This window comes from Botryllus schlosseri, chromosome 3 (genome assembly GCF_051294905.1).
Source record: "Botryllus schlosseri isolate E-star chromosome 3, Bs_hap1, whole genome shotgun sequence".
NCBI classification, from domain to species: domain Eukaryota; kingdom Metazoa; phylum Chordata; class Ascidiacea; order Stolidobranchia; family Styelidae; genus Botryllus; species Botryllus schlosseri.
The window spans coordinates 10,907,984-10,935,809 of record NC_137238.1 but is presented as its reverse complement, the minus strand read 5'-3'; the positions used below and the strand labels follow the sequence as shown (position 1 = coordinate 10,935,809).

The following is a 27,826-nucleotide window of genomic DNA, read 5'->3' as shown; positions in this document are numbered from 1 at the left end:
CAACGAGGATAAGGACGCATAGTTATACACTTTTACAGTGCTGGTGCTAGAGGCAGTGTCTCTAGTTGGAACGAAATTGGGTATCGTGATCTGAAGTATGTGGTTTACTGCGAACGGTCAACGGTGTCTCAATATTGCACGATGGTAGACATTGCTCGGCTCGAAATGACTTCCTTATATTCCGAATATCCAAAAATTGCCATCGTTGAAAAATCGTTTTCTATCAACTTTTCTGCAGTTATAGTTAGCTTTTATTCATCATATACTGACCACTCCGATTTCATCAACAGAATCTGAGCGCGGTTTCAGGACATTAAAATGCATTGAGACTTTTCTTAGAATCAGGACGTGTAAAGATATAGGTTCGATGTATTAGATGTGCTCACGATTCTCACTCAACGCTGTCATTCTGGGTATTCTAGATTTCAATGAACTGCTCCTTGAACATTTTGCAACTATGAAATCACGCCGCGCGAAATGGGTCTGCTGATACAAACGTTACAATATGCAGGTATGAATAATTGTACTTCATATTTTCTTCCGAATAATTTTAGATACGTAAGCTTAATTAACCATGCCTAATTTCTATAACCCATACAAACTGTGTGTGACCACCACGAAGTGTCATTTCTGTGATGGAATACACAATTGTGACGTTATTTGGACAAAAAAAATTGTGCGCACCACTCGCCCCGCCACCTAATATTGTCACGAGCCGCCACTGCATGACTCTGTCTTGAAGATAGGCGCAAAAGTGATTTGATATAGTTTGATGGTAGAAAAGTCAAGCAACTAAAAGACGTCCGTCTAAAAGTTATGCTCACTATGTGAAGTTGGAATATGTGAAATAGTGAATATAAATTGAATTCGAATCGGGTCAGTGATATATCTCGAGTTCATTTACTTACCATCTCTGCACAATAACTGTTTATGCTGTTGGAGTTTGCGAGGAAGGATACAAAGTCTGCTGTATACAGGCGATATTCTTCTACACAACGTCCCATTATCCTGATACGATGCAGCATACGGCTCGTCCGATCCGTCGCTGATAAAAACGCACATGGCGAGTTAGACAGACACACGTCGTTACAGTCCGTGAAAAAATAATCCAAAGCAACTTCTCTGTCAAATCTTTGCTCACCGTTTGGATCAGTGTCTCTCGAAATTTTTTCGAACCACCCCCTTTGATGATAGTGGAAAATTTTGCGCCCCGTTATCGTCATATCAAAAAATAGGAGAAATTTCAACCAGAAAGTTTGCAATCCAAACGCATTTTCGGTGGCATGTAAAGTGTTCTGGCTGCTTCGACACTTCTCAAATATGGAATTCGAACTATAGATGGATTAAAAATTATGAGCTAGAGTTGAATCTCGCTAAGCGCGAAAAAGTCCCTATAGTTGAATATTTTGTGAAACATACCCATGTGCAATGGTAGCATAGGTAGGACACAGATCTTTTAGCGATCCTAGTGCCTTAACCTTACTATTTTCCCACTTGACTTCAGCTCAAACGTATCTGACCATAAACTGATTTAAAAAGCGTTGGCGCATGTGCTGCAGCCAATGGCCACCACCAGTTACACTTCATTCAGTGGGAAAATCTGTTTAGCGCACGGTTAGGTATCAGTCAAAATGTAGCATCAGTGTGTGAAGGGTACGACGCAGTTATGACGTAATTAAGAATATTGCGATTGTTGAAACTTGCAAGTTTCATCACAAATTAAACTCATTACGAATTGCGGAAGGGTCATTTTTCTCGAGAGGCTTCGCAACTCCCTTAAGATGATATCACGCGCCTCAAGACGGGTGCGCCCCTCGTTCTAGGAATCACTGTATTGGAGAAATTAGGTGGAGAACAACGTCATGCTCATTGCACGATAATTGGAAACTAATTTACAATTAACGGTAACATTAACGGCTATTTAACATGTTCTTTGACATTCGTTAACTACGTGAACATATTTTCGTAATGATTTGACTTTTTGAGGGATAAATACTATCTTTTCAAGCGTTCTGTGCTCACAACAAATACATGGACCACGGATAATTGGTAAATTATTTAGCCACGTGCGCAATCGAAATTCCTATAGTAAACGCTATCCGAGCGAAATATTTTTTTTAAAAAACTAGGTGCAGTACACAGCAAAATAGCAAAATAGCAAAATAGCAATAATAAATATATATGCAGTAACATAATACTCTGGTAGTGATCATGATTTCACGAGGCGTCCGGACCCGAGTAAATGACTAAGTGCCACGTTATCCTAGTAAATATGAAAATCCGCTTTTCCATGAACAGCGCATTGCATACAGGACATCATCATGATCATAACATGTTGGATTATATTTCAGTCCTGCTGCATTTCGTTACCATCGTACTGGCTCTTTCACGTGCGTACAGAGCACATGAGCCTAACGTGCATTTATTATAATGCAGTAATTCTTGACCTCATGGTAATAACAATTTTGCATTGTGACGGAGTTTGACATTGTGATGTAACTATCAGATATGGTCGGTAACGAAGTACTTAAACTTTTTCGAAGTACTCAAGTAGTTTCCCTTTACTACTGGTTTACTCAAGTAGAGATGATCATGCTTTCTGGGATACACTGTTCTCCCACTTCGTTGGCTTCTATTAGCCTTGACCTTAGAGCAAAATCTATAAATATTAGGGCTAATTAAAAATGACCTGTATTCTCAAAACCTACTGGTTACTTGATAGAATTGTTAGGTTACCCAATTTAGGCCTACACATGAAATTTGGTTCAATTCCAACAAGTAGAAGCATTGCTACAGGAGAAGAAAGTTTCAATTTGTTATGTCAAAGTAAATAACATAAAATTCAAAAATTTTCTGTTCACCCCACCAAAGTGTTAGGCTGTTTATAGAAACGATGCTCACCAAATTTGGTTCAATTCCAACCAATGGAAACGGAGTTATTGCCGTCGAAAAATTTGAGCTTGAAAAAAATAGTATTTACGGTGAGCACAACTATAATAAATAAACCAAGAATCAGTCACCGTGAATACTATTTTATTCAAATCCAAATTTTTCGACGGCAATAACTCCGCTTCCACTGGTTGATATTGGACCGAATTTGGTGAGCATTGTTTCCATAGACGTCCTAACACTTTCATGGGGTGAAAAGAAAATTTTCAAATTCTTCATTAAGCCATCCGACCCAACCTATATAATAATAACGAAAGACACAAATATCCTACACCAAAAAGTTGGGTGGATAGCATAGAATTGGCAAAAAAAATCGGATGGAAAGAGGAAGAGTGGAGAGAGAGCTCCCACAAAGAATTGTATAAAGGAATAAAAAATCTCAAAGAAAATGAGATAGAACTCCGAACACAACACGGAAAGAAAATAAAATGGACAAGAATAACCAGAACCAAGTGTTTTGGGAAGAATATGATAACTAATAGTGAAATGATCATAAATTATCGGGCGGCACATGACGGATACATATTCGGACAGAAAAAAAGAAGACGGAATATAAAAGAGGACAAAAATGGCAGGAAATTACTCCTGAACTGCAAATTTTGTAATTCGAGTAACGACTGTGCAAAACATATATTCACTGATTGTGAATATATTGCAGAAATTAAAGAAAAAATCGAAAAAACGCTAGGACTCGAACTAGACAATAATGTACAACACCGGAAAGGAAAAAATTAACTGGATCATTCCATCGATTATGAAAAAGACGATAATAAACCTAAAGATTGCTCTCGATATTGATAACAAAAAAATAGAAAATGAAGGAATAGAAAATGAAGGATTGGAGATGAAAATCCTACGAAAAGTCAAAAAACGACTAGAAAACGAAGAAAACAGCAAACACGTATCAAAAATAGTCAAAAATATAGAGAGAAAACTCGATAGAGTAGGAAAATAACAAAGAGGACAAAAAGCGGGCTCAAAATGGGGAGGAAAATAGAGACCAAAACCCCCAAAAAAGTAAGCCACGGGAGAACCAACTTTCTCCCGTTGAGATGCGTCAGGGTAGTAACTACTGAGAACTAACTAGAGAAATGAAAAAGAGAAAAAAAAAAAACCATTACATTAATTTGAATACTGTTCAACGTCCTTAGTTAGAAAATATAAAAAATACAAAAAGAACTTCAAAACCCAAAATACAAAGAAGAACTTCAAAACCCCCAGACCGGAGCAGGCACCTATACCAGATGTAGAGAGGGCCTGCGATGGTCTGGGTTTCCGGAGAGCCGCATAAATAAAAAAAATGAGCATCGTTTCCATAGACATCCTAACACTTTCATGGGGTGAAAAGAACATTTTCAAATTCTTCATTATTCATTTTGATATAATAAATAGAAACTCTCCTCTCCTGTAGCAAAGCGGCTACTGGCTGGAATTGAACCAAATATGTGTGTAGGCCTAAATTAGGAAACCTAACAATTTATCAAGTAGCCAGTACGATTTCAGAAAAAAAATCATTTTTGAAGAGCCCTAATAATTATATAGATCCACCATGTCTAGACAGGTAGTCCGCTGGATTCACGGAAAAAACACATCTTTGTACGACATGACTTGGTGTCGCATCTTGACAGGGTTGTAATGACTCGAGTCATGACTCGACTCGAGTCAGACTCGAGTCACGATTTTTTTATGACTCGACTTGACTCGAGTCATTTTCTTGAAATGGGAAAATGACTCGACTCGACTCGAGTCAATATTTGGATTGACTCGACTTGTACTCGAGTCATTACGCATGACTCGACCCAAGTCATTGACTCGGCTTATTTTATATGACTTGAAAATGAAGAAATTTGCGACTCGTAATGGCTAGATCAACGCATCCGAGGAATTCTGCCGACATCGTTATTTGTCACCACTGCTTTCGTTGCACTTGTCTGATATCAGATATGCCAACGTGAAAACAACAGAAAATGATACATAGTAGCAATATTGCATTGTACAAAATCGTCCAGTGATGAAGAGGTAATAGATCCTCCGCAATGAAAGTACTCAAGACTTTTCAATTATACAAGCAAACAATTGAAGCAAAGTTCAATTAGACCCAATGAGATGACTCAGATGGTCAAGAGACTGATAAGCTCATGTGTAGATTTGAAGGCGATGATTCTTTGCATTTTTTGGGCGACTAGAAAGAATGAGTATTCAATGCTCTTCAGTGCGGTTCAAAAATGCTTGTCAATTCATGCATCTAGTGCACTAGTAGAACGTGTATTCAGTAGATGTGGATTCATTCTATGGCCATGCCGCTTTAACATATCTGAGGATCTCCTTTCCACATTAGTATTTTTGAGGTGTAACTCATTGATTTGATCTGCTGTAAAAACACACAATGCCCCTCGTCCATTTGACGTTTTGTTAGGTATGTGCATGTGCATTGTGCACGTGAGTATAATAATGAATAGCTAATGTTGTGTGATGTTTGTACAATATGGCTGTTCTAAAATAACTTCTTTTTTATTTTACTCGGTGGCTACTTGATGAAATTGTTACGTTGCATAAAAAGAACATTATTGAGTCTGGCTTAATTTTAAAAAGTAGATTCAATGATATGATAGGAGAAAAAATTTTGGATTTGAAAATAAATGAAGTATTTTTAGTGAAAAATTCTTTCATATAATATAATTACATAATAGTAAGCCGACTATTTTTTCATATCCAAAATATTCTACTCTAATAACTTCACTTTTTCTAATTGGAATTGAGTCAAATTTGCTATGAATCATATTTTTACACAATGTAACAATATCATGAGATAGCCGGTTAAATTCTAAAATCTCTATTTGTAATTAGTCTAAAATTTTCTTTCATAGCATTGCTTTCTACTGGTTGGAATTGAGCCAAATTTGATTTTTTAGGCAATCTTGCAATTTTAGGAAGTAGCCGGAAAATTTGAAAAAATGTTTTTGAACAGCCCCATTGTACAATTGTTCATCCAATGCTGTAACTGCGATGTAGTCTGTAAAGCAATTGGGAAAACCTTTAGTATAATCAAAAGGTAGCTGATCTGTTGTCACTGCACAATGCACATAGTTGCATGCACGCTTTTACAGCATGCTGGCCTGTTGTAAATACCTCTACATAAACATGCATCTATCGATTCTCTATCAACTAGTATCTTGACGTGAATTCGTTGGTTCTCTATCAGCTATTCGTGAGCTATCGTCGATGTGCTCATAATAAAAACTGAATGCTTGTATTGGTGATGTATCAGACTGACAAGAGAGATATTTGATTTTAAGTTCTAAGATTAGTAAAGTTATATTTAGCATCGGTAAATGAGGCCAGGACCTGTCCGTTATCTGCCTAATTAAACACGTGCCAAGACTCTGATAGGGACAAAATGAGCATGTTTCGCAAACAAGGAATTCGATATCACCCAAGCAGGATTGAAAACATGAGTTGAACATGAATTCAATACTGTGACTCGGACTCGACTCGAGTCATAACGCCATGACTCGGACTTGACCCTTTAAATGGTGACTTGGACTCGGACTCGAGTCTGTCATGAATTGAAAATGACTCGACTCGACTCGACTCGAGTCAAAACCACAAAAGTATGATTGACTCGTGACTCGGAACCATGTGACTTGGTTACAACCCTGCATCTTGATTGTGTTTTTCTCATAGAGCATGTCCTTGAGCTTCCGAATATACCCACGAGGGGTTTATGATGGTCGGTGAGGATTTTGACCTCAGGCCCCCTTTCAACGAAGTTGCGAAAACGTTGCAGTCTGAAGTCGATTGTCATTGTTTCTCTAGGTCCAGTTGAGGGTAGCGTGTCTCTTCTGGCCTTGTTGAACGACTCGCGAATGCGACCACTTGACAATGTTTCAGGATTATCACCTTGATCCAAGATTCCACATATCCCCGAGACGTGAGCATCTACGAATATGACGGTTTCCACTTCAATGTTTAGAAAATACGCAGTGAAGTATCAGCACTCAAAGCGTTCTTGAGGGAACTGATTTCCTTCTGAAAAGCTTCTGACAATCGGACTCGCTGATTTCTACTTTTCAGCTCGCGCTGATGTTGAGCTCTTGGCTATAGATAGGTTATGAAGGCCCCGAATGACCGGAGGAAACATGGAATAACTTCATCCTTAGCTCGAGGACGTGAAGCGTTGCCTAGCGCAGAAATTTTGCCCCGGTCTGGTTTGACTCCGTGACGTAAAACCACCATACCCCAAAGAGGTGTTACAGATTTCTTGAAGATAAATTTATTTGGATTCAAAGTCATTTCCGTTTCTGTAATGTGCTTTAGCACTGTATCTAATGCTTTGGCATGCTCTTCGACAGATGTACCTGTAATAGCAACATCGTCGTGTATCACGTAGGCTCCATTCACATTCGCGAATAGCGGCATCAATGTCCTGATTAGTTCGCCAGACGCGTGCCTGGCTCCGATGATCAGTAGGGCTGCTCAAAGATATCTTTTTCCAAGATTCCAGTCATTCACTGATTAAATTGTCAGGTTACCCTAAAAAACGCTGCACATCAAATTTGGTTCAATTTCAGCAATTATAAGACTCCACAGATCTAAAAAACATTAATTTATTAGGAAAAATTGAAAATTGTTTTTGTCAACCTCATAAAGTTGCTGAGCTGTCTTGAAAGACGATGCAAAACAAATTGAAGTGAATTCCAACAAGTAGAATTGAAGTGAGTTTTTTGTTGATAATTCTCGGATTATCATTGATTAGTGGTCTTCGATGAGTCCTTCGTTCTCCAACTAGTATATCAGCTTCTGGAAATGATGCTGGAGATGGAAAGGGATTGGCCGCTATTTTTCGGCTACCGGTGGCACCTCTTCATCAACGTAGAATTTGAACAGGTATTTTTTATAGTACCCACTCCCTGGAATAAGGCCGGATGATTTGCTATGACCTAGGCCCTGTCTTTATCACAGCAGCAACCCGTCGTATTTTACTAGATATTGATTTTTAGAGTGTCTCCAGTTTCTCACTCAGCTTCTCACTGAGAACTGTTTCTACTCTGCCGCGTGGCGTCTGTTTCTACTCTACAGGTGGCGACTGTGTACTAAGGCCTGGCGGCCCCTCGTCATCATCCTGGTCCGTACCGGATTTTCACTGGTGTGACAAATAAATGATTGATTGATTGATTGATTGATTGATTGATTGATTGATTGATGGGAACACAGCGGACTTTCAGCTTCTTGTCCTTTTTCGTCGATATAACGTTCATTTCTACTCGGGTATCCGCGAAATCGTTGATTCCCGTTCCAGCTATCGTGATTTTCACTTAGTACCTGGGTTTGGATATTTTACGGACATTCCGACGCTTCAGGCCTTCTGGTCGATTGATTTTTCTCACTCTTTTCCATCTGTCAACAGTCTCTGATTTTCACTATTTGCCATTATCACTGCTCGCCGTAGACTGTTCAGAATGTGTTGACTCCGAATCTGATTTGAATTTGATTCTTCTTAGCATGTGGTATATTCCAACAGGCGTGAGATTCATTGAAATGGCATGTTTCGCCACATATGAAGCAGGAATGCTTTCTTGCTATGCTGGTTTGGCACTGATCCCGGCATGATTACGTCGTGGTAGAGCAGCTCGCGGGCGCAACTATTTCAGGTAACGAAATGAAACGAAAAGAACGAGTCATATCATGGCAAACGTAGGCTACGTATCAACGGTGAACAAATAACCACTATATCAGTGGTCGGGTGAGCCATACATGACTCCTTTCGCTATGAGATGTGGCTATTTCACATATTTTTAATTTCCAACTTAATTTTATGGATATTGCAGCCAGTTGTCAGTTAATTTTTTACCGGTCAGAATATTTATTCTCGTGGCAGCATAAAAATATATTTGAGAGGTCAGGCAGTGGCGTGTCCTAGATTTAGGGCTTGAACCCATTCACAAAATCCTAAAATTTAATTTGCTGTAACGCCAGCGACCAATATCCGTCGCGAATTCAATGTATCCGGGATCGCACGCTGCGTAATTTTTGATTGCACCATATGTTGGTTGAGAGAGAGAATAGCAGACGTGGGAACGTCCATACGACAATCTAGTTTCCAAATACATAATGTCTTCCTGGTCTATGCCGAGAAATGAGCTGCTAGGAAGTAACTTTCTAATTACAAATTCAAATTACAAACAACGCTTCGCTATCCACGTCGAAATTCATGAGTTGCTTTCTGGTACTGCTGTTGAAATGTAGCCGTGTATTGCAACGTTAACGTTATCACCGAATTGAGAAGTGGATCAATTTTTATTTTTGGAATCAGTGCTATAATTATATTAGACTTATATCATATCTAACCTATTCACGATGAATTGCGGTATCGCAGGATGATTATTAGCCTACGAGTTTTTACATAAAAAATATGGCGCCCAGGACGAATCCTATGTACTGCGTTCGAATTAGTACTCAAGACGAAAAAATTCCCGACTTGTGCACTAGACAGTCTTCAAAGTAAACGCAATTCCGTTTCAATCTATATGCAGTACATTCTTTTAACACACATATATAATATAATTGAAAAATTTCAAGCAAATTTCCGCTGTCCGTATTTTATCTGCAGGCCGTTAAATACCTAGGCATGTCCTACGCCAGTGGTTCCCAACCAGGGAGGAATTCCCCCCTTGGGGGGAATTTTGCAATTTTTAGGGGGGAATTCGACTTTAGAATTGTAACGGATTTCCCAAATTGCTCATATTCGAACAGTCATTTAGTCAACCAGTTATATCCGAACGTATACTCCTTATGGCTGTTTTTTGTTTGCTGAAAGTATGTTCAAATGCTATTGAAATTTCTTTTTCACATACAAATCCCCCCAGCCCTTTTTCAATTAGTTCAGATGTGCTGCAGTTCGCAAGACAATTTTGTAGGCCAGCGGCGGCCTCTCAATCAAATTAATCCTACGCGTGCCGAATCTATCACAACAAGGCCTCTAGTGAAAGTATTTATCTTATATTTTCAAGTCAACATTTTCAGAATGTGACTAAATATTCCAACGTCATCGATTCAAGTCAGAGAGATCGCTAGCCTTGCTTTATTTTTAGTGAACAGCTACCCGATCGAAAAAAGACATGGTAAACTTGGTGCAATGTTGCCGAAACGTAATGGGTGTCCTAAATTTCAATGAGCTCCAGCAGGGAATCTGATCACGTGTATGTTATATATCAGAGCTGTAACCCAGTCAAGAGGCTCCGAGTCACAAGTCAATCTCACTTTCATAGTTTTGACTCGAGTCAAGTCGAGCCATTTTCAATTCACCATTGAGTCAAGTACAAGTCACCGAGCAGACGGTCGAGTCCGAGTCATGGTATTATGACTCGAGTACGAGTCCAAGTCACACTCAAGTCAACACTGTTTGGTGATATTTAATGATTTGGATTTATGATATACTAATTTTCCTCACTTTGAGCAGTTTCTTGTCGCATTGTCAAGTACCAGGATCAATAGACGAACTTCCAACAGGGTGGTCACTTTACTGTTCTTCGAAACTACAATGACCAGTCGGTCTTGGCCGTTTTATAGTCTTGAGTCATATGACTTGGTTCGAGTCAAGCACAATGACTAGAGTCCAAGTCGAGTCAATACCCAGATTGTTTCGAGTCGAGTCGTTTCGTTTCCGTATGTTGAGAAAATGACTCGAGTCAAGTCGAGTTATCAGAAAATGGGACCCGAGTCAAACTCGAGTCTGGTCAACCCTGCTATATATCAACATACCACTATTGTTGGCCAAATACATGCGCAAACTTGAGAAAAAAAATCGCGAGACCGGTAAATTTATGGATACTGAATTTTCACAGCAGTTATATTAGCGATTGGTGCATGGTAAGCCGAAAACACAAATGGAAGTGTGTGGGTCTGTTGAGTCAAGCCTTCCGGAATTTGTGTGATTGGGGCCAAGACCATGGTTTTTGGAGGTCTACAAAGTGTTATTACAGCACTGCTAGAAACAAACACTCGGTACCGCCCGTCTTATTCTCTCAGTCAACAGGTGTTTGCGCGGTAAAAATGACCATTTTAAATCATCGGGCAGATTTATCCTAAGGGGGGAATTTTGGCTAAAATTTCGGCCAAGGGAGGCACGAGATGAAAAAGGTTGGGAACCACTGTCCTACGCTAATCTAAAACTTTCGGTACTCCTTATTTACAAAAACAAAAGTCCACCATATTACACAATAAGTACTTATTTATTACATTACCTTATTTGTGCGCCCGAAAACACCGGCCAATGAACACTGATCTATTAATAGTGGTGAATTAGTTATTTGCGAATTTTTTAAAGTCTTTAGTTTTAGTTCATGTTCTAGATACCTGTTTGAAAAAGCAAGTAGTTTTAGTTCTATCTGTGGATACGGATTTTGAAATGTGTCCAGTTGTAATTATATTTATAGTTGCGAAATGAATTAAATTATGTTGATTAATAGCCAAATTGAGGGCGAAACTGGGCAACCTATATTGCATCTAAGTCTGTTTTAGGCAGTGCAGTTCGCCAGCTATCAACAACAGCTACCTAGCGCACAGAGATTTAGGGAACTGTAAAAGTTATACAGTAATGAATGACATGCTCGTAGGAATTTCTCAAAATCTTCATGGAATAGCAAAAATTTGCTCAAATGAAGTTGAAGTCAGCCTATGTTCCGTTGAGCGCGACTGCTGGAGTTTGAGTTTGTCAAGCTTTCAAGAATACGAATTAAGTTTAATCATCAATAATCGTATCTTCAGAATGGCTGTGAAAGTTTCTCGCGCCCCCAGGTTGAGAACCCCTGATTTATATGAAAGTCGGTCTTGCCGATTCTTGGAACAGGATAGAAATTTTAATGTGTGAAAAGTTATCTGTTCATAGATTTACTAATTCCACTCTTGGTTCAGTTCCAGGACACACAATAGTGACAGCATCATAACCATGTTAGAGTCAAAAACGCTTCTACTAAGTGTAGATAAAATATAAATGACGTAATTCTATGCATAAAGAGAACGAATCTACCCACAACACGCGTGAATCGTTTTGATAAGCACAATACTGATATAATTAAAACTGGAGTGGCCAATCTGAAATCCCACTCGCGATCCGAATTATGCCAATCTCGTTTAGGATTTCTGTGATGTTTAGCAGTTGTAACCTTTCAAACTGCGTGGGCCTAAAGAGCGGGATGTCGCGCCAGAAATTCATCATAAAAAATATTAAAGGAAGTATTTACCTTAGCACAGTGGTTCTCAAACTTTTTCAGACACGGCCTCGTTATGACGATGAAAAATTTGGCGCCCTGCCCCCGTTCTTATCGCAAAACGCAACCAGGATGCTAGCACATGGAACGTTTTGACTGATGATGAGATATTTTTGAAATTCAAAGTAAATACAGAACAACAATTGCAAATTGGATGGAAATTGCACGAAGCGCCTTGCCTTCCACGCCCCAATGGGTATCGCCCACAGTTTGAGAACATCTCCCTCAGAATTATCATAGTGAAATATACTTAGAAAAAGTGTCATAAAGTCCCTGCATTAATTCGATTTCGATTTCTAATACGCAAATTATCAGTATTTTAAAATTTTTTCATTAGACTCTCGCGGCCGCATAGAACGGTGTTGCCGTAGTTTGCTCACCCCTGTACTAGACCTAGTGCCGCTTTTTAAAAATCGAATAGTGATTAGCTCGTTTAAAACGATCATTAATATCGTTGTCCTATGTCTGACCAAATAATTTGTTCGGCATATTCGATAAGGTACTTAACGAATCGCACAAAGAATATTACTTGCAGTGTTTTTTTCCATCGCAGAAGTCGGATATGGGACAGCAACCCGTCCCATTGTCACATTCAAACTTTTCCTTTGGACAGGTGCGGCCTGATAAAAATTGGTGTGGATGGAAATTACATGTTCTACAAAGCAATGATAAACAATGATAAACAATTGTAAGCTTTTATAGAAGTATAGAATATTAATATGGAATGGCAACGACCGATTTGCTGTTTCGTTCTGCTTCCCTGAGGCTGGAGTGGAGAAGTGTTTTGCGTAATAGACTGTAGGATATCTGGCAATTCAAAAGTTATCTTCGGGAGCACAGAATTTACTGAATCTGGTCTTGATCCAGAGGTATTATCGCACTGATTAAGTAAATATGAATTGAAATATTATCAGGCACTGACCCCCCTAGAATACGCCTTCCGAGTGTATGATATGGGCATTGTTCGAACAATCGGAAAGTCGCCACGGGACATTGTGATGGCCATTCTTTCCTCGATATCTGATTGTTCTGAAGAATGTGCATTTCAGATGTTGAGGATGATTTTACGTCGAAGTATGGATCATAAGTTATTTATATTTTTGGAATCAAAGCGAAAATAGCTTTCGATCCAAACCAGATTCAGTAAATTCTACGGTCTGGATAATAACTTTTGGATTGACTGAAATCCTACAGTCGCTTACGCAAAACAATTCACTCCAGCCTCAGCGAAGCGGAACGAAGCTGAAAAATCGGTCGTTGCCATTCCATGCTTACATTCTTAACAAAAGTGATGCAAAACTATAACTTACATTGTGTGCTTGCAACAGATACAAGCAATCCGACAGCGAACGAATACAACAGAGACATCGTCGACTCAAACAAGGGTCTAAAATAACGTCACTATTCAATTGTTTATTACTGAACCACCTGTTGAGATATGGATATGGATGCGATGCATAGGAAATTACACGCAAAAAGTTAGCATATGCGGATACTCATTAAATACAACCTTATCATAATATGCATTAGTTTAGTACTTCCTCCATACCTAATTAATTGCCACTGTCATATCATGTCTATTCATGATATTGTGCAATATCGTCAGGATGTTCGTGGTAGCCAAATTTGAATAAAACCTTATAATAAATGAACTGAAGAAAAAGGCTAACACTACCTGCTTAATTCCATAGCGAGTTACAATAGTCATGTGTAATGCTTGCTCTTGTATATCGACTGCTATTCCGATGTATACACACAATCTACCTAAATATCATAATTGCTTAATTTGTCAAATATGAAATTTTATGTCTTGGAGGAGAAATTTGATTTCACCAGTAGTATTGTTAAATATCGAAGTGAAATAGTTTGATGGAAGCTTGTAACTTTGAATTGTTCGAGTAGAATACCTTTCAAGGTTTTGAGCATAGAGATTTCTAAATGTCTGAGTATAATCTTGAACCTTTCCTGGTTTACCTGATTTTCCGATTTTAAAATGTTTAAATTCCTTTACTATACCAGTTTACGACAACGTAAGCTGCAAGCTAGTACCGGTAGTACCGGCAGTGTTCATTCCACCACAAAACTATGCACTCCGTCTTTTATAGGTATCGTTTACTTTTATATTTTACTGCCTTATATGTACAGCGCCCTGGTGTAGTGATATTATATTATGATTTCAGCACTCTATAAATTATTATATTATTAATATTTGTGAGAGAACAATCGACGCTATATAAAACGCACGGTTACTGAATGATTGGTCGCTCTCGCATGTTACACCTGCGTTTCGCGAACAATCCGAACATATGCAAGATACAGTGATTTTTATCGACGCCGTTTACTAGATGACTTCAAATTGACTCGTAAATTTGGCTTTGAGTCACGACTCAATCCACATTTCTGATACGCCGGGTCAGGTCAAGTTATTTTAGCAAAGTGACTCGAGTCAAGTCAATTCATACGAAAAAGGCGAATCGAGTCTGACTCGAGTGTCAAGTCATGTCTCAAGTCGTCACAACACTTTTGTATGACAATGCAGTTCTCAAATCCACATTGCCGTCTCCGTCATTATCAGCGAGAAATGGCGTTCAAGTGACACTGATGTCGTTAAAATACATACATTAATCATACGATTTATTCCTTGTATACTTAGATAAATTAGCGAATAGTGTGGCGGTTCAGCAATCGGGCCCGTCAAGTACTTAATTTTCCAATTTCCGGCCCACCGACTGGACAAGTTGCCCGCCCCTGGTTTATCTTATAGCAGGAAAACGTACGAATAATGCTGGTATAGTATTACTGTGAGTGCCAATAATATTCAACCTGCGACTTCACGAAATGTGCTGCAAAAATATCGACAGTGAGAACACCTCTGCCTAAACGAATCGAAACCTCCGGTATATATATTTCCCGAATTGTTTATTGACTATAGGTGCCTAATTGGCTGTCTCCGAATATTGATGCCGCCACAAATCACCGTATTATATGCTATTGCCGATATCATTGACCAAATTCCAACATAAATTCAAAGAAAATGTTCCATTGGGTGCGACCAGATCATTGTAACGCACTGACAATACAAAAACGGCAAACGGCACTTTCGCGTATCGAATTATGTTTTGGTGGAAATGAGTCAGGCACAAAAATTATGACACGGATACAATGTTTCATAGATATGTACTGAGTATTCCGTTTGCGTGTACCACCCAAGCAAATATCAGAAAGCCGGAATAAAAACAAAACCCATTATAAAAATCACCTGCGCGTTAGTATTGAACTTACTGCTATCTATTCGCGGTCCGCAAATACTTGTTTCGCAGGCCACATTAGGCCCGCCGGCCGCACATTGCCCAGATCTTACCTACACTGCAGTATAGTTGAAAAGTATTTGTTGAATGGTTTGGTATCGAAATCATGTAAAATACAACAAACCTGAATGTACAACTCTTGTGCGATGGCAATTACTGCAGCATAGCGTAGCTGCAATTCATTTATTACGAAACTGTACAGTATTGTATGCGTATTTTTATGACTTTATCGCATGATCATGAAACAAAAATTCAGTTTTTGTTTAATTCCGACAAAGCCGCTTCTTTACTTAATTTGACCAAAGCAAGCGATACCAAAGTATCCGAATTAAGCGTAGTCGACCGTATTTGGTAATCTGCGATCGTGAAGAGGTATCAGGGCCGATGTCATATGTTTTAGCGGGTATTATCATGTCCAGTTGTTTTCAACCGTAGAATCCGAAGCATGTTAAGCGAGTTAGCGATTCCTCTAAATTTACAAAATAGTTGTGAACCAAAAGTGTTTTTTTATTTTATTTGGAAAATCACGAGGCAGTTTCGCTTCATTACTAGTAGAACTCCTGAACTTACATCAGCAAAATGACCGTCTGAGATAAAATATCCCAGGCAATGTTCCCTCTAATATTTCACGAGTCTGCGCAAACACGCCAACTCACTGCGCAGGCCCTTGGACAGCACTGTGCAACCAGGCCCCCATAGGGTGATATATCAAGTTTCTGGGGGGGGCTTCACCCCCCAGACCCCCCTTTGGGCTGGGCGCTTATTGCCGATGCTCACCATCTAAATTGGTGTCCGTTTAGTGACGTGACGGGATCGCGAATTGCGCGAGAATTTTTTATAATTTATGATAGAGTCGGTATATTGCTATCAATTTTTATGCTCTATCTGCTCACGTGATCAGATTTACCGGTTGCCTTGGAAAAGGTAGGACCCCTAAATAATAATTGAACGTCTCCGGGCGTACCTAGTTTTGACATCCGTTTTTACATCCTCAGACGACCATTCCATGACGGATCGCACTTCTTAATAATTTGGCTTGATGACGGTATGGGCATCAGAAACTACCCATTGCCAATGTTCCCTCTAATTTTTCACCAGTCTGCGCAAACACGCCAACTCACTGCGCAGGCCCTTGGAGAACAGTGCGCAACCAGGCACCCCATAGGCTGATAAACCAAACTCCTGGGGGCTGCGCCCCCAGACCCCCCTCGGGGTTTACGCTTTTCTACGCTATACTGATCAGCTACATTTGGTAGATGTGGTGCTTAAACGCGCGTAGAGCGAAAAAGTTCTATAATTCATGATTGAATCGGTATTTAGCTGCCAATTTTTATGCTCTCTCTGCTCACGAAATCAGATTTACCGGTAGAGCTGATTGAGTGAGGTGTGTTGGAAAAGGTAGGACCCCTAAATGATAATTATTCATCTTCGAGCGTACCCGTTGGTAAAATGATTTCATTACGGAATGCTAGTTCGTGACTTCCATGCTGTCCACATTTTACCATCCAAAAATTCGTTTGGTATTTCGACTTCTCGACATATCTGCAGGGTAGACCTTTCTTGCTCGAAAAAGAAAATCACACTTAATCTTAGAGTTTTGTCTTCCGTTTTCACATGCTCCGAAAATCATTCCATGTTAAACGAATCGCACTGCCTTGTTAATTTGGCTTGGTAAGGGGATGAGAAACTACCCATTCGTTTTGCCATTATTAAAATCGGTCAGTATAAAAAGTGACAAGCAGAACTAGTGAGTACTCTTTCAACGTTGGCCACACAGGCAAGCTGCTAGCCAAGCACATGAAACGACACAAATGGACGCTTGTAACCGCAAGTACTGTAGACCAGTGGTTCTCAACCTTTTTCGCCTCGCGGACCGGTAAAATTTCAAAAAATGTCTGGCGGACCGGTAAACTGTCAAAATTGAAATGAAGCCAAAATGTAAAGTATGCAACCGTTTTTGGCAATTATATGATGCTAGAGAGGGACATTTGGAGGGTTTGGATCGTATTTAATAATATTCATGATGGCATCCATGTGATGGTAGTAAGTCTGCCAAGTCGAGGTAAAGTTGCCTTGTCCAGATAAACGTGCTACCGCTGAGAGTCGTTTACAGTCTTTCGCGCCAAAGGCCGTGGGTTTAAACGGCCACGACCGACAATATCAAGAGTAGAAGCGTATCGGAGTCGAACCAAGCACCTTGTCGTGCTACTTTGCTCATTGCCCCCTGCCATCAGACGCAGGCTACTCCGGCAACTGCGAATACAGTACGTGTCGCAAGAAAACCATTATAGCAGCTATACCGGCCATCCGCGAATCCGGGCCGAAAAAGCACTTCGTCAGCCCACCCCCAAAGACGTTGATCTTGGGGCCCCCACAGGGCGATAAGCCAAACTTCCGGGGGCTTCGCCCCAAGACCCTACACTTGGGTGGATGTTTTCACCTGTACTTGTGATCCCATCCATTCTACTCAGCGTAAGCAGATAGTTTACGTAGCTTATCGCGACAATGGCGACAATTTTCGATGATTCACGACTGAAGCGCTTTCTCGCGGTCGAATTTTAGGCCCAAATTTCGGAGTCCCATATGTTAACCTAAACTTCATTATGTGTGGATACGTCATGGTGCGGCAATGGCTGACGCCGAAATGCCTATAAATCATGCGTATTTCTCGGAGAAGGGCACCTTAGAAGCAAGACATTTAGGGACACTAAATCGTGCAAAGCCCGAAAAGAAATTGAAAAATGTTGGAAAAAGTTTCAAATAAAACGCTATGATTTATATTCATTTGCGAAATAATTTTGGGCCCTTTTCAAGCTAGGCCCCTCTCCAATTGGGCGGTTTGGGGTGCCCCAGTTACGGTCCTGCACAAAATAAATGAATCGAAAACCAATGATCAAACTGCGCTGCTTAGGGATGAGTGAGCTCGTATCTGTTCTTTATTTGTCGCTCGCATGTCGTCAAATGAAACGTCTGGTACTTTAAGTCGAACATGTTTCTAGCCCTAATGTTACCTCACGAAATTTTGAATGAGTTTAAAATTAGATTTTTTATTTATTTTATCGAAGGACAAGCCTTCAACATTGCATCTTGAAATTAAAGTATAAAATTGTAATATTCCTCGCGGACCGGCAGGAATGTCGTCGCGGACCGGCACTGGTCCGCGGACCGGCGGTTGAGAACCACTGCTGTAGACGACGAAATGTATTTTTTTGTGACCATCTGTGACGTCAAAATGAATCCGTGAGCATGGTGACATATATATTACTAGTAGACGTACGTACCAGAGGTGGTCAGTAACGAAGTACTTCTACTTTTTGTTTGAAGTTGTTCAAGTAAATTTCGCCTACTCGCACCTACAATTAAGTAGTTATAATTTTATACTACTTCTACTTCTACTTGGCAGTTTTCAGTTTTTCAGGCAAAAATAGTCGTGGAATAGCCAACCTACTTACTTACTTGCGAACCGCCTCTCCTACTTCTACTTGAGTAGAAATTCCGGCACTACCTCTAATCTATTCAAGTAGCGACAGTGACTACTTTGACCACCTCTGGTACGTACACGCACGAGGACGCCCTTCAAATCAATACATGCGATCGATGTAGGCCTACCGCGTTAAAACACTGATGTCTTAATACCGGTAATGCACTCATTACTATCTGGATAAAATGATACGAATATTCAAGTCTGACTGAAGCAAGAACAATATTAGCGTATGACCTTATCGACAGAAGATTCCTGTTCAGACGAATCGAATAAAATTATAATTTGTGCTGCTGAGATGCTGATGTAATTCAACGCCCTACAGTGCGCAGTTGAAGCATTTCCCGATCAACGTTTGCGAGGGGATGGACTTTATCAACAATATCGGTGCTTGTAATTGCATATTCTGCATATTATCCTGTCCCACCATACTTGATCAGATTTGCATGATGCAAGTTATGACTGCGAAAATTCACGACAAGTAATTGTACAGTAAATCATATGCAATGTTCATGCCACGCGGAGAATAATATTCGTAACTTTCTCGCAGGCAAACTTCGAGCTAAACCATTGTTATTTATAACTTTGACAAACCATGTTATTTCGCCATTCACAGAAAATATTGGAGTATTGAAATGATATCAGTGTCGCTCACGCGTACGAAACCATATATATATATTTTTTTCTTTTATATACTAAAAAAATCTCTTTCGTGCGGCACCCGTCATTGCAAATCATCATTTCTTCGCAGAGCGCAATATTTACCTTTTAGGGCCGCACTTGTACCTCGATTTCAGACTTCAACGATAACACTATTCGCCCCAGGCAATGTTCCCTCTAATTTTTCACGAGTCTGCAAGCTTGCCGGTATTTTGTAGAAGAGTGCGCTTCGAGTAAAAAAAAATCATCATTCCAGATTTTTTGTGCGCAGCTTATATTTTCTGTGCGCAGATACCATTTCAGCACTGTACAGTCGCGCAGCTTTCAGGTCTCTTCAACCGGGTGTATCGTACACGTCAGGGTTTACCGTGAGTTTTACCGGGTGCACCACTCGGATGGGGTGTACTGGGGTGTACCAGATTTTTCCTTGGATCTTCATAACCATTTCTGTAATAGACACGGCCAGGCTCAACGTCATATATGTTGAAGGCTCATTAGAAATATTGTTTTGCTTCATATTTATTGCAGTCATACCCAAATGTCCAGTCCAGCACTTTTCAACCTTTTTGGATATCCGCGTCCTTGGCGATGGTTGAAAAATTGCGCCCCTGACCCCCCCGTGCTTATCGTCATGTCAAAAAGAGCGCATCATCTAATACAAAAGTAGGCAACCCTTTTGCTAATCACGTCCGCATTTCGAGTACTTATGTAGCCTGAGGCGGCATTCCAGGACATAGCCGTAATGAACTAACTGAATGCAAAGTACATATGTTAATCCGTCCATATCCATTCATGGAGGAGAGCTCCAGACTGTTCTACTTGTCACAACGGCCTATTCTACGCGCAAAAATCGTGAGTGGCAATGTTATGAATAGTGGCTGGGATTGGATATTGTCGCGCCAAATATTTTCAGAATCACGTGTGAATTATGTCATCAAATAGTAGCATTATCACATATTATTATCAGATATGTTTTCTTTCTCCGCCCATGTGATCAGATTTACCGGTAGAATTTATGGAGATGGTAATTTCGAAAAAGTAGCACAAGTTATAAATGATGATGCATCTTCCGGTGTGCCAATTGCTATTAGTCACTGTTATTTCTTGACCCCCCTTTCATCAGAATTGTCGATTGTATCTATAGTGAAAATAGTGGAAATATAATAAAATCATTCAAATTTAGCATAAAGAAATTTCTTTTGCAATGAGCAAACGATTCTGATTCCGGCTCAGATTGAGAAGAGCGCTTCTAAAATAAAATCGAAAAATTAGGAAATGTGGAATTGCGCGGAGATCGAAGAAAATTTCGAGAATAATTGAAATATCTCAAAAATTCGGGAGTTAATCAGTGTTGGGATCAAGTCACTATCTTCGAGTCACGAGTCATCTCGATTCATTGCATATTGTGACTCGAGTCAAGTCAATTCACTCATTATTGAGGTGACTCGAGTCAAGTCTTGTCAAGTCACGACTCACGAGTCAAGTCAAATTGAATTTTCGAAGTATGAGTGAGGATTCAAAGTTATTACATTTTGCTAGCTGTGTGAAAGACTGATGGATTGGTGATATACTTTAAATCAAATTACGAGTATCAAGTTGAATTTACGTGCAAAAAGTGCTGCATCGCTCTGGCACGCTTAGAGCTGCAAATAAAATACGTGAGCCAAAATAGAGGTTCGAATACTAAGCACCGAGATGTTGATCACCCATCCACACATCCGTGAGATCTCAAACGCATGAACGCATTTGACGTCCTAAAAATCTTTGCCGCAAAAAAAAACAGTTACAGGCCATGACGTTTAGCTTGTCGGTACGAAACCGCATAAAAATGTAAGAACCTGATTATTTATAATATTCTTGCAGTTTGCAATCAATCCGTCAATGATTTTAAAAGGTGTACGACCGACTCTCTTTATATAGCGATATAATTTTCAAGTATCCTGTGAATAGATTTTTTCCGCAATGAGGATATATGTACAAAATGCACATCATTATTGCCAGTATATTGAAAGCCCTATTAATACGTGTTTTTTAGTTAAAGAGTTACACATTCAGGTTATGTGTATTGAACAGTATTTTCGATATCAAACAATCCAATGAATACGGCATACTGTATTACTGTGTAACGCACGAATATGCAGGGTTTTTTCTTCTAATTCATCATATTCCAACCGACGCCGTCAACTACCGAACTGTTTTCGTAACAATCTGTTCTGCAAGATGTACGCAATTCTACCCATAAAACCCACTCAGAAGCTGGGATAGCTTTGTATGAGTTCATTGGTTTGGTTTGGTTTGGTTTGGTTTATTTGACACATACAACAGCGGTGTTTATTGCCTATTAGGGTCCTGTACACCACGACAATGATATCAGTAATGTTCAGGTTCTTTGCTTTTTGGTATTCTTTCCGGACGACTTCCATACTCGCGCGCTCTCAACTTCAGTCTCTCTCTCCTCCATGCGCCCGGACTTGTTCTTTACTGCCGACTTCTTACTGGCACGGCTCACCATCATACTGGGCTTTTCGAAACACTGCTATTGCAGTGAGGTTATCGATGAGGAGCCCAGTTAAACCTCCGACACATAGAATATAGTTCGAACCGGTATTCGAACCACAGCCATTGGTGTCGTGACGCTGGCGCTTAACCAACTGCGCCACTCGCTTCCCCTGTATGAGTTCATTGTCGTTAGCTAGAGCAAGGATTGTCATTGTATCACTATAATCACTGAAGAAAAATTTTACGGGATTTGTGATTTTTTACATCTTTCGGCAGCTTCCTAAACAGTCAGAATATATGCAGTATGATGTTTTCAGCTGTTTGTAGAAATTTTTTTTTCACGGTGCCTTGGATACGGATCGATTCGACTGTCTCATACCCTAATAATTTCAAGGAACTACTTGTCAATAAATGCAAATTTTTATGGCAACTTTTCGGAAAATAATAATATAGAGCGATCTCAGATTTTAGGTGTTTCAGGTTATACTATCGCGCAGAATTGGAAATAGTATTCAACCTTGTTGGGTTTGAATTCATTTGAAACACTGCTTCCTTTTTTCTATGTCTATTATGCGTGCTGTGTTGCCAGTAAGCAAAAAGAGTGTGGATTCAGTGATTTGTAAGCCTTGGGTCGCGACAAAGCCATAACCAAGGATATTGATGATGATTTGAATAGAAATTGTTGTTTGTACCGGTTGGGAGCTAGTAGTGAATCAATTTATTCATTCCATGATGTTAATGCAGATGTGGATTCATTCGGAGTCGTGAAAACTATAATGGCTTGAGTCGTAGGATAAATACTGTCTGTAGCAGGGTTGTGGAGTCGGAGTCGGGGTGATTTTCGGTTGATGGAGTCGGAGTCGGAGTCGTCGAAACTAAAATAGCTGAAGTCGGAGTCGGTGGGAAAATACTGACTGGAGTCGGAGTCGGAGTTTGTGAGAATGACCCTGACTTCGACTCCGACTCCAACTTCTCTATCATAAAAACATTTGCTTTCAAGGAATTTTCAATATAATTTTCATGTACAACCAATCACTGGTATTAATAACCACACAGGTCAGGTGCGGCCAGCCCGTGACACGAAGGCCAAATTTGGCACAAGAGAAGGTTAAGTGTAGCCTGCGAGGTACAACTGCAAGGCCAACCAAAATTTGATTAGCATGACCGCGAAATTTGATGATGACTAAAACAACAGTTCTGACGCATTGACCTATCGAGGGGCCAGCAACATTTATCCCAGATCTTCGTATATGACAATAACGTAGAACATTTCACAGTAGATTTATTTGACTTGAAATTTTTCTCGGTACTTCTCATGATTCATAGTCACCAGATTTCTTGCATTCAGTATTTGAGCCCCCTTCTGAAAATTATAAATACATATTATTCATCGAATTGAGTCTAACTATTCGCAATTAGAAGATAACGTGTCATCCAGCATGCGTCTTCGCTTGTGCACTCGCAGCGAGGTCGTCGACAAAACATTTGCACAAAATGATAGAGGCACGTTCACTGATACCGTTGATTTGGCTATGTCTGAACGTCGAATAATCCTGTCCTTGGCAAATCAGCCAAGTAATATACATATGCGACCCACAATGTAAGTCACATATTTATTGTTATAGCCTAATTCAGTCGTTATCTTGCAAATAACAGGGCCTGATTGCGCACTGCACAGTCGCATGACATATTGTGATCAATTTAGAGCGTATTAATATAAGTCCTGTTTGCAATGTAACGTAATTCGGTTCGCTCCTATCGACGACTAAAAAAGGTTATCAACATTCCAGAGGCCCGGGCAATGGTCCGTAAATCTCAGGTGTCCCTTTCGCCGAAAAAGTTGCCCACCATCAGGGTCAACCCTGATATAGATAAAATTAGTCACTACTTGCAAATTGCAACTCAGTTGCAGAGGGGAAGAAAATCGCTATATGAGTTTTCGCGATGCAGTAAAAATTGATGCAATTTTTGTAATTATATCATGATACTGTGACTGAGCAAACGCATCGGCTGGTTTTGTAAAATTGTAAAAAGGATGGAAATATGACCAAACGATGCTTCCCACTTGACAAAATTAAAAATATTTGCAGTGTGGCTTAGCTGTTTGGGTCGAAGAAATGACCAAGAAAGACTGCAAGTCCCAATCCTTGACTACTTGATTAAGTACATGTAGACTAGACATAGGCCATGGTCTAATACTACTTAACTAAATTCCATTTATGACCAATGTCAATTAGAAGTAAGAGTGTGTGTGCTTGTAATCAGGATAGTCTGCAATGACAAAATTAGTAAGTTTATTCTCTTTATAAGTAGCTGAATAATACATAGGAGCTACACTTGGATTTTTATCTACATTTTTGTGATGCAGGATTGGATATCTGCCATATTTGAATGATTCATACATTTCAGGATATTGGACAGTCCATGTTATAAAAACTTGAAAAAGGAAGGATATTTTGCAAATCTTTCTTTCATGTTAATTGCATAGTCGATAATTCGAGCTGTTCCACAATGAAACAATTTAGCATGCCACCGTCAATCATATGTTTGCATATGTTTATTATATGTATGATAGTCTTTCAATCGACAATGTGGCATATAATTCTCGAAGTAAATTGGTAATAGTCCTGGAGTTGGAGTCGGGAGTCGGAGTTGGTACGTTCAAAGACTCAGGAGTCGGAGTCGGAGTCGGAGTCGGTACTTTTAAAGACTCAGGAGTCGGAGACGGAGTCGGTATATTGTTAATTTGTTGAAAAATTTACCGACTCCACAGCCCTGGACTACAGCCGGAGTCGGGGCTTGTGAAAATGGCCCGACTTCGTCTTCGACCACAACTTCTCTATCATGAAAACAATCACTTTCGGAGCCTTAACGATAAAAATTTTATGTACCAACCAGAGTTGGATCAATTACATTATTTCAGTTCAATTACAATTACAATTACAATTACTTTCATGAATGTTTCAATTACATTACAATTACAATTACTCCATGCTAAAAATATTAAATTACAGTTACAATTACAATTACTCCTTGCATGCTTCAATTACATTACAATTACAATTACAATTGCTGCTGTTGAACATGTTATTGAATAATCATAAATTAAACCGTGCTCCTTGACAACCGTAGCGTCGTATTTAACAACAATTCAAATCTAGTTCAGATTGTGTAGTAATAAATGCGTGTATGAGCGATGTGCGTACATAGTATGCTATGTAAGATATCATTTTGACGTAATATAAGCGTGTTTTGTATGCTCGGTAATTATGGCTCACGTAATTGGAAATGTAAAATGTTATTCACCTAATTTCCTATGGGTCAGGATTAAGGATAGGGTGCAGTATGTCGTTGAAAAAGTATTATAATATATGCACGTGTTGGATTTGCGTATATAGTATATAATTGAAGAAATAATATTATTTTTATCGAGGGACGTAGGAATTAGAACGAGGAGTAAAAACAAAACCGTGCTTTTTTCGATAAGAAGTTATATAATATCCAGTGGTCTGGTTAGTTAGCCAGACGAAATAACGATGCAGCATCGTGATCTGAAATCGTATTGTAGATTGCCAACCCACGGATGGATGCGCAAGATGTGAGTCACGGATGAATGCACCGACAAACGTACTGCAAAGCCGGATAAAAGCAGCAAACTTTGTAGTCCTAGAGCTGGCGATCCATGCGTCCAAATTTGATGCATCTGGTCTTTATCGTAAGCTATTGATGTACTAATTCCGAAAATACTCTCTCGTCAGGGCAATCTAACTGCTCCAAAATAGCCGTTTAAGGCCGACTGTTCTGAAAAGTGAGAGCGCTGCTGCGGCATGACCACAACAATTACCAATTACGCCCAGCGATTGTTCAGAACTATGCCGATTCCCAGACTCTCACGACTATTTTGGGATGGTAGCGTTGCCTGGAAATATACTTTTATTGCGGAATCAGTGCGACACTAGCTTTCGATTAGGACCATACATATCAAATTTCGACGCTTGGATCGCCAGCTATGGGACTATCAATTCTGCTGCTTTTAGCCGGCTCAGCAGTTCGCTTCTCGTATTCAATCGTGAGTCAGGTGTTGCGAATCCATCCGTTGGTTAGTAATCTAAAAATTGTATACAATGGCAGCCGAGGCCAGCATAGCGGTAAAACTAAAAAAACTTCGCCTGCAAGGGAAGGGAAGGGCTTCCGCGAATGGATCCACCAAATTCCTTGTCGGCATTTAAAGAGAATGCATTATAAGTCAATTATTTTAGGTTGTGCTTGTCAGGTCCCAATAGCAATTTAATGTAATTGAAATTGTAATTGAGGAAAATTTTTGTCAAATTACAATTACAATTACACAAAATAAGAATGCTTCAAATACAATCACATTACAATTACATTGAAAAATGTAATTAATTACATTCAATTACAATTACAAATTACAATTGATCCAACTCTGGTACCAACAATCACTGTTTAAATTAACCATACAGATGAGGTGCGGCGAAACAGTGCCCTGCACACAAAATGTGGGCCGCAAGAAGGTTTTGTGTCGCCTGCGAGGTAATTCTCGAATTTGTTCATAGCATCCGGTAAAATTGCAAGGCCAAAGAAAATTTGATTAGCCTGAAGCGAAATTTGATGATGACTTGACCATCTGTTCTGCCGCATTGGCGTATCCAGGGACCAGAAAAATTGATCGCAGATCTTCGTATATGACCATAACGGTAAAAATTTTGTAGCAGATTCACTTGACTTGATATTTTTCTCGGCGCTACGCATGATTTGTTGTCACTAGATATTTGTTTTCCATTGGGGCCCTTCTGAAAATTATAAATACATGTTATTTACAGAACGAGTCTAACTATATCCGCAATTAGGAGATACCGTGTCGTCCAACATGCGGCCTCGCTTGTGCACTCGCAGGAAGATCGTCGCCGACGAAACGTTTTCACCAAATAATAGAGGCACGCTCATTGAATCCATCGATATTGCTATGTCTAAACGTCGAATAATCCTGCCCTTGCCAAATGAGCCCAGTGGTATACAGATGTGACCCCACATGTATCTGTTAGTAACATATTTATTGATAGAATTCAGTCGTCACTTATGAAATATTTCGCGCTCGGTGCGACCAGGGCATGACTGCACACTTGCATGACCTGATTGTTATTATTTTATAGCGTAGTAATATATGTCTTATTTGGAATGTTACCTAATTCGGTTCACTCCTATCGAACGACCGAAAAAAGTTTATCAACAATCCAGTTGACCGTGCAATGATTCGGAAATCTCATGTGTCCCTTCGGCCGAAAAAGCTGACCATCCCTGATATCGATGAAATTAGTCATTTCATGCAAATGACAATTAAGTTGCATAGAGGGAAAAATCGCAATATGTATTTTCGCGATGCAGTCTAAAAAGATTCAATTTTTTGAATTATTCCATGATACCATGGCAAGGCAAATGCATCGGCTGGTTTTGTAAAATTGTAAAATTGATGTAAATATAACCAAACAATGCTTTACACTTGATACAATTAAAAATATTTATAGTGTGGCATAGCTGTTTGGTTCGAACAAATGATTAAGAAAGACTGCAAGTTCTAGTCCTTGAATACTTGTCTAAGTACATGTAGACTAGACATAGGCTTTGTAGTCCTCTTTACCCTT

General features: G+C 39.6%; 1 protein-coding gene and 1 long non-coding RNA gene across 2 annotated transcripts in view; one reads left to right on the top strand and one right to left on the bottom strand.

The window, feature by feature from the left end:
* The window catches only part of LOC145434850 (modular serine protease-like), a 65,864-nt gene extending 51,974 nt beyond the window's left edge, over positions 1–13,890 (bottom strand). Inside the window, exons 1-3 of the mRNA XM_080312090.1 lie at positions 13,529–13,890; positions 12,748–12,838; positions 909–1,045 (exon numbers count right to left, since the gene is read on the bottom strand). Coding sequence (XP_080168216.1) covers positions 909–1,045; positions 12,748–12,838; positions 13,529–13,586 — 286 coding nt within the window. The 5' untranslated portion in view covers positions 13,587–13,890. The remainder of the gene's footprint in view (positions 1–908; positions 1,046–12,747; positions 12,839–13,528) is intronic.
* Positions 1–27,826, top strand: part of LOC145434894 (uncharacterized) — a 260,858-nt gene that overhangs the window by 55,463 nt on the left and 177,569 nt on the right. The gene's annotated exons all lie outside the window — the stretch shown is intronic.